General features: G+C 53.6%; 1 protein-coding gene across 6 annotated transcripts in view; it reads left to right on the forward strand.

The window, feature by feature from the left end:
- The window catches only part of ARHGAP39 (Rho GTPase activating protein 39), a 148,165-nt gene that overhangs the window by 127,926 nt on the left and 6,805 nt on the right, over positions 1-13,434 (forward strand). For 5 of the 6 annotated variants that reach the window (XM_056331239.1, XM_056331238.1, XM_056331240.1 and 2 more), the window contains 3 exons: positions 3,492-4,899; positions 9,600-10,161; positions 11,780-11,872. In XM_056331239.1, coding sequence (XP_056187214.1) covers positions 3,492-4,899; positions 9,600-10,161; positions 11,780-11,872 — 2,063 coding nt within the window. The remainder of the gene's footprint in view (positions 1-3,491; positions 4,900-9,599; positions 10,162-11,779; positions 11,873-13,434) is intronic. The other variant, XM_056331241.1, reaches the window with a different exon arrangement.

Consider the following 13,434-nt stretch of genomic DNA (forward strand, 5'->3'; position numbering starts at 1 on the left):
GTGATCCACATGCTACCACCCTGCACCAGGTTCTGCAGGGGCAGAAGAGCATCTTCTTGCAGAACACACCACCCCCTGCAGGCAGTGGCCAAGAAATCTTTTGAACAAGGTGGAAAAGACGGCAAAACTGAGATAGCTAAGATGAAAATCAAAACATGGTCTTAAGCAGGTAGAAGTAGAGAAGGCAGCATGAGCTGGCCAGAGCTGGTGGCTCTGCAGCCCTCTCGAAGAAACGAGGAACCATCTTCAACCTTCAGGACATGACGCAGAAGATTTTGCTGTAGGTGTTCCTCCACAAAAGCAGGGGAGAGGGTTTAATTCTTACTTAATGTTGTAACTTGGCATAAGGAGTGCTGCCTCCAGCTCTCAGGCTCCATGAGATCCACTGAGAGTAGTAGGTGGTGAGAAGTGTGCATTGGGCAAGGCATCAAACGGGGTGTTTTGGCACCAGAACTGGCGCCAAGGCTGGTGGGTTGTTCAGTGTGACCTCTGAGAGCTGTGCTGGTGGTGGGGTGTCTGGAGATGGTGAGTGCTGCCAAAAAGGAGTGGGAAGGCCCTCTTCTTCTTCTGGGCATTGACCTCCCTCATCTCTGGGATTTCATTATGAGAAGAGGCTCCAGTGACTGTAACCAAGGGTCTCCAGGTTCAAGAGATCCAGTATGGAGTTGGCAGTAACTCAGAGTCTCAGACTATTAACTGTTTCAGAGCAGAAGCATGATCCAGCTCTTGGGCCAACTCTTCATGGTGTGAGGTCATAGTGTCTCTCACTGGAGCCACCATGGGTTGGGACAGCCCTGGAGAATGAATCTGAGCCAGGTGACAAGGATGCAGCCAGTGGTGGCTGGCTGCTGCCCTTCCCACCAACGGGGTCCATGGAGCACAGGAGAAGGGTTGATCTCCAAAGGTCACCCGACATTTGGAGGAGAATGAGGTGCAGACCACATCCCTAGTGTGCCTGCAGTTTGGGGAGTGATGGGGATGGAGGCATCTCTGTCCCGCTCCAACGTCACATCCTACTGCTGGGAAATTTGTTTCCTGGCTCTTGCCCAAGGTTATGATGATGTTATGAAATTATTTTCTCCTACTCCCCATCTGACAGCAGCATGTTGGCCAGGTGGTGGGCAACATCCCAAACTAAGTGATAGTTGCCTTTGAGGCTGGAGCAGCATAGACATGTCTAAGGCTGAAGCCCAAGCCTGGCTGAAATTTTGCTTCTCTGAGTATTTGATACTTTATTTTGTGAGGAGGTGGTAGCTTGAGGCAGTGGGCTGATCCAAGCCTTGATGTCCACTCTCCTGTAGTGGAGATTTTCCAAGGTGGATGATCAGCCAGCTTGGAGCTACCCCTGGAGAGGTGGATTCCTTTGAGAAGGATTGAGTTGCGTCCCATCCTTGGGCTTTCTAGCTCATCCCAGGACACTGAACAGCCCTGAGGGGAAGGTTTGACCAGCCCAGCTGGAGCCCAGCCAGCCTTGTCCAGGTTGCACAGCTCCCTGCAACCCAGTCCCAAGGAGTTAATCCTGCAGGGCCAAGAGTATAGTTATTTCTGCCTATTAATTATTAATAAAGAGGGAAAAAAACCTCTTGGATTCATTGTGAATTGCAATTACGGTTGAAACGGAGAACCTGCAGGCATGCTGCTGGAGCATTGGTGATGGGAGACGCAGCTTTGCGCGACATATCATTTAGAGATGTTACCCATCAGGACTATCAAATGCCTTCATGAAAAGATGGACTTCAGGTAGAGATGAAAGAGGTCTCCTCCTGGCCCTGGTGGAAGGCTCCAGGCTTTTTTCACTTATGGATGAGTTGGTCTCCACTGAGCCCTTCTTGGTTGAGCTCCTGGTGCACTCCACATGTCACCTGGCTGAATTTTCATCCCTGCTTGCACCAGGAGTGCCAAAGAAGCTGCCTGTTGGATGGCTATTTGGGGATGATTATTCACATCTCAGAATTAAGAAGGTCCCTGTTGGCACTTGTTCACACATGGATGTTGCATGTATGCAAACAGGCTCCACCAGGCAGTTTCCAGCTTGATGCCATGCGGGTTCGGGGTGTGCAGGTACAGTCCCTGCAAACCACGAAACATCAAGATGCTGTAGGGTGCTCCACGTTGAAAGATGTTCAGTGGAAGTGTGCAGGGTATCATCGCACAGGATGCAAAGTGGCTGAGGGATGCAGTAAGCTCCAGCATCAAGAAGAGGAAGCTGCGGGCATCCACCACCACCACTCCAGCTTCTGCTTGCCTCTCCGTGGGCATCATGCACATCCTCAGAGCCCTGCTGAGCTGCTTATCCCATCTGGGGCTGGCCCTAGGCATTTATTTTTGGTGATGAAGGGGATGGAAGACAGCTACTGCTCTCACCTGCTGTAGTGCTTGTGCTCCATCCCTTTGGAGGCCAAGGTGTCCATGCATCATGCGGGTTTGGGCAGTTGGCTAAGCTGTCCCTCCCCTCGCTGCCCCAGCAAGTCAGTACTCCACTTTGGTGCTGCCAGAAGTAGTTGACCCATGGCCTTGGGGTGCAAGGCAATGGGGGCTCATGTTCTGTGGGGCTGGGACATCCCTGCACAGGTCAGGGTTGTGTTTTCAAGCCCCCCCTGAGCTATTTAGCATCCCCACAGGAGCCAAACCGTGGGCAGAGGTTTGGTCCCCTGCCCCATCACCCCACTGCAGACTCCCTCTGCAGCAGAGGTGGCAAAGTCTGAAGGTTTTTGCCTTCAAGTTCTTTTTAAACCATGCTTGGGATTATTATTTTTTCCTGCTTTTAATATAACCCAGCTCCATCTAGGAACTGGAGGAGGATATTAATCCTGGGCAAGGGGTTGGATGGAGTGGGTGAGATAGGTTAATCCTGGGCGCTGCGAGGAATGGAAAGCAAGAAGAGGTGGGAGAGATGGGGCTTGTGCATAGGCAGCTTCTTCTCACCCTGGGATGGGAGATCCCAGCAAGGGACCAGTCCCAGGTGGGGACCATGGTGGGGTCAGTCCCCGCTCCCTGCAAGGATCGCGCACCCAAACATCCATGAAACTGTCCCAAATGTATGTCTGCCCCAACACTTGTCCCCAGCAGATGGCCATGCTCACTCCTCCATCACCATTCAGCTCGAAGAGCTCCAAGGCACGAGTAGGGAGGGCTGATTCAGGGCTGTCACCTAGAGTTGTGCTCCAGGGGATGTCATTGCATTTCAGGGCTTGGCTTTCCAGCCTGTGCATCCTTCATGAACCCTGGGGGTTGCTGAGGTCTCTGGGAGCCAGGGAAGCATGCAGGCTGATGCCACTGCGTTTGGAACGGTGGCAATGCCCTCGTCTCTCCTTCACTGACATGCTCCTCACCTGATGGGAGAGGCTTAGGGTGCTTGGACACATCCATCCGCTGAGCTCTCCTGCAACCAAGGGTCTGGGGGGTCCCAGGGCAGTGGTACAGGGTTGTCTGTCCACCTGTGGGCATGGGGGCTTCGCTCGCTGATGGCGGCGCTGTGTTTCTCCCCACAGGACATCGTCCCTGCGATGGAATGCTGGCACCAAGGAGCGGATGCTGATCAAGGTGACCGACCGTGAGCCCAGCTTCCTCATGCACCAAGGCAATGGCTACACACCTGAAAACCAACTGGGCACCCGTTCGCGGCGACCTTCAGGGGGCCAACAGTCACCCAACCTACAAACCTTCACTCCTGACACCGATAACTCTGTTTTCTTCCCAGAGAGGAAGCAGTCACCCTTCTTGAAGAGGGCTGAGCACGTGGGCAGCTGCTCGCCACTGCTTGGCCGGGGGGACTCCTTCTGCTCCCCCCTCCAAGCCCAGCACCGCAAGCACTCCAGCGAGTCGCAACCCTCCTCACCCCGCTACGCCTATGAGCCCCCCCTTTACGAGGAACCCCCCATGGAGTACCAGGCTCCCATCTATGATGAACCTCCTGTGGACATGCAGTACGAAGCCAGTGGGAGCTATAAAGCTGGCTCACCACAGAAATCGCCCATCCGTAAACCTCACCCCTTCCTGCAATCACCCAAGCAAGGCTCCAACTCGCCCTACCAGCAGTTGGTTCTCACCAAACAGAAGTGTCCCGACCGGTTCATGAGCCTGGAGTACAGCCCTGCTGGCAAAGAGTATGTCAGGCAACTGGTCTACGTCGAGCAGTCAGGCTCCAGCCCCAAGATAAAGACGGGGCTGAGGCACAAATATTCCCCCAACCCCATCGGCGGCTCCTACTCACTGCAGCACAGCCCCTGCCTGGTCCGGGACCAACGCTTAGAGATCAAATCAGGTGACTACAGCAGCATGGAGGGACCCGACTTCTGCCCTGGCCCAACAGGTGGCCAGGTGGCCCAGAGCGAGGATGCCATGTCTTGGTCCAGCCAACAGGACACCTTGTCCTCCACCGGCTACTCGCCCTCCACCAGAAAGCGGAAAAGCCGAAAGCCTTCTGTGTCCCATGACCCAAACACCTCCTCCACAGATGGCTCAGGGGACAGGGAGGTGTTGGGTGAGCAGATGCTGGGTGAGGAACGAGCCACCCCAGGACCCAACAGGTCACCAATGAATCGTACAGAGAGCAAGTCAGCAGAGGCGGAGGTGGCACGGGGCTTCCCCGAGCCCTTCCTGGCACAGGCACGCCTGGCTTGGGAAGCCCAGCAAGCCCACTACCACATGAAACAACGGAGCAGCTGGGATTCCCAAAAGGATGGTTCAGGCTATGAGAGTGACGGTGCCCTCCCTTTGCCCATGCCGGGTCCAGTGGTGCGAGCCTTCAGCGAGGATGAGGCATTGGCACAGCAGGAGAACAAGCACTGGAAGAGGAACACCTTCGAGAAGCTGGGCTTCCCCCAGATCCTGCTGGAGAAGAGCGTCTCTGTGCAGACCAACCTGGCCTCCCCCGAGCCCTACCTGCATCCATCTCAGGTAACGTCCTTGGGGATGTTCTCGGCGCTGGGGGGCTTCACCATGTGCCCTGCCCCACCAAACCTCACACACCACATGGCATCTCCTCGGGTGTGGCACCAGGTTGGGCAGACCACACCATATGGCAGTGCAGCATCCCCACCACCCTCCTGGTTAAAGCTCCTTCTTCTTGTAAAGCTGGTTTAAATCCCTGCAGATCCACTGTAGATCCGGCAGGATGGTCCCCAGGGCAATCCTGCACCTTCATAGCCACCAGGCACCAGCGTGGGCACCTCTGCACCGTGGCACCCTCAGAACTGTGCTGCGGCTTCAGGCACTGCTTCTCCTCCCTTGGTCTGGCTGCTGCTCGGTGGGAGCCAGCTCCCAGACCCCGAGCAACCACCTGGGTCCCAGGGAGTCACGAGCACTCGTTCCCAGCTGTGCTCAGCGCTCCCAGCCCATGCACAGGGCTCGTGCGCTTTGCAGTGACTCATCGTGCATTTCACATCACTGCACCATCAGATGGCAGCGGCACAGGAGATTTCCCTTAGCAATCCTGCAGTGGCTCAGTCCGGGCTTCATAGCATCCTCCAAGAGCACTGGATTCTGGGGACACCCAAAATGCCATCTCTGGTCCCCGTCCATCTGGAGGAGACATGGGTGCAGGGATGTCCCTTCTGCAGAGCAAGGGCAGATGGCCAGGGTGTGCAAAAGCATCAAGAAGGTCAGCCCCTTTCTGCTCCCTCCACCTGCTTCCATTTTCAAAGGGGTCCTCTGCCAGAAACGAGGGTTTGCTCACCAGATCGCTCCCCGCCATAGCAGTTCAAGGTGCTGGGGCAGCACTGCTGATCCTTGACTCTTGCAGTGAGCAGGAAGAGGCAGTGCTACGCTTGAGTTGGGATCTTGACCCACCATCCCAGCTCCAGCTATCCAAGTGATGGATGAACCCATCACCAGACCCACCAGTAACTCCGAGGCAGTTTCCAGTTTTTCCCAGTGAGGACTGAAAGTAAGTTGGGGAGCTTTGTCACCCTGGTGTAAGCTATCCTGTCTGGTCACAGGCAGCACCCCATGCGGGTCCTGCCTTGGTCTCTTCCCTGGCACATGGGAATGGACAGCGCTGCTGACCTGGCTGATAGATTTGATTTCTCATAGAAGGTGGTCCTTAGCACACTGGTCCCTCAAGATGGTCCTTAGCAAATTGGTCCCTCAAAGTTGCTTCCTAGCAAGCTAGGCCCACAAAAAAGTTGCTTCTTAGCAAGCTGATCCCTCAAAACCTTGGGATGAAACAGCCACAAGCACACCAGCTTTCCAGGATCTTCTTCCCAGGGCTCTGAGCTGCCTGTTCCCTCCCTGGGACTGAGCTGCCCTGGTCCTGGAGACCCCTCCTGTCCCACGCTCCCATGCCAGAGGAGCTCCTGGGGCTGCCATAGACCATTGTGACAGTGTAGCCCTCTTGCTGCTGACAGCCCTCCATGGGCTCTGACCTGGACCTGCTGGCGCTGGTGCCCATCTTAGAGTCCATGAGATGTTTCCCATCAGCGTCTCCTGGCTTCTGGCTTTCAGCTTTCATGTCTTTTACCCTCCAGCATCTGACACCCATAAAGCTGCCCCTCTGACCTGTAGTGCCCGCTCTGGGGAAGGATGGTGACACTGCCCACGTCCCCGCAGCCAGAGGAGCCCAGATGTGGGGTGCAGAGGTGGGGAGGTGAAGACAAGGGTTTCTGGAAGAAGACCACTTGATTTGCTTTTGGATGCAATGAGGACTGATGTAAGGACGCTAGGAGAGGCTATAATGGCTTTTTTTAAATGGATGTTGGCACCGTGTGTGGGTATGGTTACTCTGGTGAGAGTAATCCAACCTGGAAAAAGGCCTGGAAGGTGGAGCTTGTTATCAGCAAGGAAGAGAAAAACCGAAAGACCCAGGACATGGACCTGGGAAACAGTAAATAATGTGGAAAATGCTTTTTTGCCCATGGGGATACGTAAGGAAATCAGTGGGACATCACATCCAAAGACGGCAAAAGAAAATTCCCCATGCACGTGTCCCCAGGCACTCACTGCTGCACAAGGGGGTGCAAACCCAGAACTGGAGAGCTCCAAGCCTGCTTTGGATGCTCATGTTGGCCAGGAAGAATAGCTGCCACCATTAGTGATCCTATGCCTTCTTCTGCATGGAGCTCAGGATGTGGTGGGACTCTTCTTCGCTGCCCAGGTGTTACTGTCTGGTTGACCATGTCTGATGCTTTCCTTAAGCACAGCGACACCCATTCCAGGAAGAGCAGATTTCCAACCAAGGTGGTGAGACACCGGAACAGGCTGCCCAGAGCAGCTGTGGGTGCCCCATCCCTGGGAGCGCTCAAGACCAGGCTAGACGGGGCTGGGAGCAACCTGGTCTGGTGGGAGGTGTCCCTGCCTGTGGCAGGGGGTTGGATTAGATGGGCTTTGAATGTCCCTCTCAACCCAAGCCACTTGATGATCATATCTAAGATTGTCACATGGTTTTAATTTGGTTTTTCATGCCCCCATCAGCTGAGGAACCTTCACCACTGGTTGAAATGGCAGCCTCTTGTAGCAGACCCAGACCTGTGGCCAGCCCTGGTGGGCAACTTTGTGTGGAAGATTATCACAGGATGTCGTGTGGGGAGATACAGAGACCTGGCGGAGGACAGAAGCACACAGATGTGACAAGGTGGCACAAGCAATGGGAACATGCCCAGTGTCACCAGTGGTTGGCCCCACAGTGGCCCCACACTGGGGTGCATCCAAGCCCGATCCACGTGGCACCAGGACCTCCTGTCCCCACAGCACGCTTGAGTTGGCTTCTGGGGTTGAGTGTTCCCCTAATCCCTAAGATGAAAGGAGGGTCACCCCATGGGAAGGGCAGCAGCCCCCTGCCAGGAGGTCATGGCCCGCTGCCATTGACACCCGGTTGCTTATCCCCTTGTAGCCCTAGGCTTCCCCTAAGTTCATTTAGGACTGTGCTAATTAGGGCTGAAGCTAATTTTGTATTGGCACTAGCAGCAGGGGATCCATCACATTTTGCTGCCTGTGTCACTCCCCAGCCTGACCACACTGTCCATTGGAGTGGACTTGGCTGGAGAAGGATGATGTCCCCAGCTGACATGGTCCTTTGCTTCTCCCTGGGTGCCCTGGATGAACAGCATGCCTGTGGCCCAGCTCAGGGACCAGTTTTTGGAAGAGCCACAGCAGCAATGGCTGCTGAGCAGGAAGCCTTGAAGTAAATGCTGCATCTCCTTCCACCCAGAAAGTCCTACATGCCTTCAGCTGACCAGCAGGTTGGAGGACACAGAAGGACCTTTTGGGTGATGTGGCCTCCATAGGAATGGTGGGGCTGGGTCCCTTGAGGGGTGAAGCTCCTGTGTCGCTATGGTCAGGTCCCTGCTGTTGTCTCTGCAGTGCAAGATGGGAGCTGAGTGACATCAATGGAAAGAGGAGACCTCAACACTGGGAAGGGATGAGCTGTTGAGCAAGGGGACAGGAAACTTGACCTGTTTGAAGAAGTAGAGGCTTTGTTGTCTACCAGCAGCTCTGGTGGCTCTTTGGGTGGCTTCCTTGTCCCCTCCTGGACCTGCCACCTCCATGTGGTTGTGGCTCCCTCCAGCTTGGTTCTCTGCTTTTCTTCCCCAGTTCCTCATCTAAAGCCCAGCCCTGAGGCTGTGGCACCACTGCATTCACCTTGCACACAGTCCCTGCTCAAGGCCACCACACTGTTCCCCTGCACATGGTGAGGACAGCAGCGTCACCTCTGGATGGTGTGGCATGTCCTTGCTTCCCTGTCAAGGGAAGGGCTCGCCTCCTGCCTGCCCATGGGTCACATCCCCCAGGCCACCAAACCCAAGTCATGCTGGCCCAGACATGGCACTTGCAGAAAAGGGAGCTGACAGCCGATGAAGCCACGCTGGCTGGCTGCAGGAGCAGGGAGCAGTCAGTCCCAACTGTCCCTTCTCCGTGTTGGTCATCAGCTGTTTGGGTGTCCCTCCGCCTTCTGGGGTGATATCCATAAGCAGTGCTGGTTCCAGTAGTAGAAGGACACTGCTCTGCAGGGGTACCCTTTGCTGAGTCCTTCCCAGCTGGGTGCTCTGCAGGCAAGGTTAGGTCCTGGGCAGCTCATGTCCCTCTGCACATGGGATGTAAAGAAACAGCATCCATGTTGCTCATGGTTTGGAGGAGCCACCATCCTCCTCCTGGGTATGTGGCCACTGGAGAACCATGCTTGAACATGATTTTGGGGAGAGGGGCTTATTTGGGGGACTTGTTACAGGTGAGTGTGTCCCCTCTCTGGTGAGCCCGAAGGACTGGTGGAACCCAAAGTCATTTGCCCTTTGCTTCCCACACATTACTAATAGCCAGCAGCTGCTTCTGTCCATGACTGCAAGGCGCGAGTGGCCAGGGTGCCAGGCATGGAGTCCAGCACATTGGCTTTTGAGTGGCTTCACTTATCCCTACTGGTCCCCTCCCTCCTGATGCCAATCAGTGTCACGACCTGCCTTGGCCACTGGCACTGGACCAGCTCCACTTGCCCATGACGGGATTGAGGAGCAGCTCCTTGGAGAGGACATAGCTTTTGGTGCAAGTGTGGGGCAACTTCTTTATGCTGCAACAGTTAGCTGGACTTGTTGGTTTCTTGGTTGATTCGTTGTATTGGCTGTGTGGCCATGCTGTTAGTAATACTAACTTGTCTGGCTGTTGTCTTCTAGTCAGAGGATCTTGGTGCCTGCGCCCAATTCGAGAGCAGCAGACAGACCAGGAACATGATGCCTAGCGCCAGCTGTGTCTTCCCCACCTTCAACCTGCGGAAGCCCTCCTCAGAGACGGACATTGAGAACTGGGCCTCCAAGCACTTCAACAAGCACACCCAAGGGCTCTTCCGCAGGAAGGTGTCCATCGCCAACATGCTGGCCTGGAGCAGCGAGTCCATCAAGAAACCCATGATCATGACCAATGACCGCAATGTCAAGAAGGAGGCGTGCGAGATATTTAAACTGATTCAGATGTACATGGGGGACCGGCGGGCCAAGACGGACCAGCTCAACGTGGCCTTGGAGATTGCCACCAAAGGCTGGAGCATGCAGGGTCTGAGAGACGAGCTCTACATCCAGCTGTGCCGGCAGACCACTGAGAACTTCCGTTACGAGAGCCTGGCCCGGGGCTGGGAGCTCATGGCCATTTGTTTGGCCTTTTTCCCACCCACTCCCAAATTTCATTCCTACCTAGAAGGATATATTTACAGGCACATGGATCCAGTGAATGACACTAAAGGTAAGAGAGAAACTGCTGCCCGGTGGCTTTGCTCCTGCTGATGTTGCAACCCATTTTTTTATTCTTATTTTTTTCCATTCCCCTTTGCATTCATTAGTCTCCTTGTTGAAAGGTGGGCGAGGAACTCATCCAGCAGCCCTCCCAGAGGTGCAACGAGTGGGTGGTGCCTTTACTGCTGTCCTTTCCTCCCCAGCACACATAAATCCAGCATGAGACCCAACACAGAATGAGCTTTGACACCTTTGCTGCAGGCTCAGCATCACCTCTGGAGTGGGTGGCTGTTAGGAAGAGTTCCTGGGACTTCTGGCCCACGATTACACCTTTAGAGGTCCCTTCCAACCCAAACCATTCTGTGATTCTTTGCTTTCACCAACCCAAACCATTCTGTGATTCTGTGCTTTCACCATTACCATCTCCATCTCCAAGTGCTTCTTCTGTCTTCTCAAGTAGGTTTGGATCAAAAAAAAAACCATGCTGGCAGGGGAGCCAGCTTGATTCCCAGCTCCTGAGGTGGTTTTTGGTCATGGCAGATAAAAGAGACATGAATATGGACTATCTGACCCAAAATGGGTGGGAATTCTGGGAGCCCCTCTCCAGTCCTGGGCTCAGCTGTCCCCGCTTCTTCACCACTGGTGTTGTCTCATAGGTGATGGGATCTGGTCTGGCAGGGCCACAGGCATCACCAGTGCCTGCCCTGAGTCTGGCAGGAGGGGATGCTGCCTGCTGGCCACCCACAGCACAGCTGGAGGGTTGGGTGTCCCCACTTCCCATGGGTTGGTGCCATCTCACAGCGGGTGGTGGATGAGGCAAAGGTGGGGATCTGGGAGGTCCTGGGTTTTGGCCATTGGCCAGTCACCCTTGGGAGACGGAGTCCGAATTGCTCCAGGGTTTTTTGGGTACCCTTTGGCTCCCAGAGTATGGCAGGGACATCTGGGGGGCACCAGCATCACGTGGAGCCTCGGTGGATTTGACCAGCTTGGGAACAAGAGATGAACCCAACTGAGGTGTCCACAGGGAAAGCTGTAGGGTGGTCAAGAAAGCCCCATGGGCAAGAGCATCCCTGAAGGCATCAGGACAGGACAGGCAGCGAGCGCTGGTGCCGGCATGCCAGCTTGGGGCTGATGCATGGGCAGGGGAGACCCTCCCCCCGCCCCGTCATGGCACAGCCAGGGTTGGGAGGGCTGGGGACTGCCTGTGTCTGTCCCCCCCGCCTGCCTGCAGCAGAGGTGTCAAGCTCATTTCATCGCCATCGCCGCGCTCATGCGGTGAAAGCCAGTGCTCGGCTGGGAGAGGCTCCCCCCACGCCCCCTTTGGCAGCGTGCCTGCACCAGCTCTGCTCCAGCCGGCCCCGCCAGCCGTCACCTGGTTGGGTTTTATTCTTTATTTCCATTTTCATTTTTAATTTCATTTTTGGTTTTCTTTCGTTTTCATTTTATTTATTTTATTATTTTTATTTTCATCTTTATTTTTCATTTTATTCATTTTCATTTCCTTTTTAGTCAATTTTTATTTTCATTGATTTTTATTTTAATTCTTATTTTCATTTTATTTTCATTTTTGTTTCCATTTTCCCCTTCCCTTCCGTTCCCTTGTCTTCATCGCTTTGTTTGTTTCCCAGTGACCCAGCACATTAAAGAAATCCTGGAAAGGACCAATAAGAAGAAATCCAAATTGAGAAAGAAACCCAAGCCCTATATCGAAGAGCACGATGGTAGGGGCCATGTCACCGCTCGCTTGGGGCTTCTTTCTCTTAGCCCTAGTAGCCAACTTCCTTCTTTTCAGCCTTTCATCTCCCCCTACACCCCCCCACTCCCCCTCGGCTCTGCTCACTGCCTGGATGCTTGGAGGGGCTGCGCTTGCCGGGGCCAGGGGGTGTGGGGAGGAGGGGGCAACCACAGGATGGCAAAAACATCTTTAATGTAGTGTTTAATCTAAATACAACTAATTTAAATATAATACATAATGAATAGATATAAACTATATAAATATATGAACATATCATCAATTTATATTTTTATATATTATATCTAACATCAGAAATATATATTATCTGTTATATAATATGAACATATATTATATATGTTGTACATTAAATAGGTGGTATTTAATACAGATAATGTAAATATAATATATAATAAATATAATCTATACGTGTATGATATTATATATGGTGTTACAAATAGATCTATAACATCATATATAATTATTTTATATAGATTTAATATTCTACAAATAGCAGTGTGTAAGTATATATTATATATAGTGTTATACATAAATGTATAATGTTATATATAATGATATCTATAAATGTACGTGAATGTATTATATGTAGTAACAAGAGGGGGAAGTAGGGATTTAATTAAGCGGAGCCACTTAGAAGGTGCTGATGGGTTTTCTCGATGACTGAGGGGTGACCCTGAGGTGGGCACGAGCATCCTTGGTGCCGCAGCCGTCACCAGTGGGGCGGGTGTGGGGACATGGGAATGAGACCCTTTTCCCAGCATCCCCCCGGGTTTTAGTGGGGGTTGCCTGGAACTCGCCAACCGGACTGGGATGCCAGTGAAGGCTTGGCGTCCTAGATGAAACCAAGAGGTTCCCGGTGCAAGGTGAGGGACCTCAACCTGGAGCCCCAGCAGCGGTGGGGCTGGGACCTGGAACTTGGTGGGTGGAGGCACCCCCAGAAACGGCTTTAACAGCATCCATGGATTAAGGTTGCTGTTCAATATCTTCATCAGCGATGTAGATGGTGGGACTGAGTGCACCGTCAGCAGGTTTGGAGATGACATTAAGCTGAGTGGTGGGGTCGACCCGCCTGACGGACCCGGACAAGCTGGAGAAGTCAGACTCACGTGAACCTCATGAGATTCAACCAGGCCAAGGGCAAGGTCCTGCAGCTGGGTGCAGGCAAACCCTGGTAGTCACACAGGCTGGGGGATGAAGGGATGGATAAGTACTTGGAGACATTCCTGGGTGACAAGTCCCCACTTGGAGAAGTCCCCACTGGACATGAGCCAGCAATGTGCACTCGCAGCCCAGGAAGCCAACCATCTCCTGGGCTGCGTCCAAACTAGCAACCTGATGCCCCTGCTCATCGCAGCGGGGCTGAGCTAAATGACCTTCAAAGGTCCCTTCCAACCCAAACTATTCAATGATTTGATGAATGGGCACCAGATGTGGGGTCACCCAGTCCTGGACATCCCCCAAGCCCCCTCCGTCAGAGTGGCTTCAGGCCCCACCATGCATCCACCAGCCCCTTTGGAGCATTTACTGCAG

This window comes from Falco biarmicus, chromosome 3 (assembly GCF_023638135.1).
Source record: "Falco biarmicus isolate bFalBia1 chromosome 3, bFalBia1.pri, whole genome shotgun sequence".
NCBI classification, from domain to species: domain Eukaryota; kingdom Metazoa; phylum Chordata; class Aves; order Falconiformes; family Falconidae; genus Falco; species Falco biarmicus.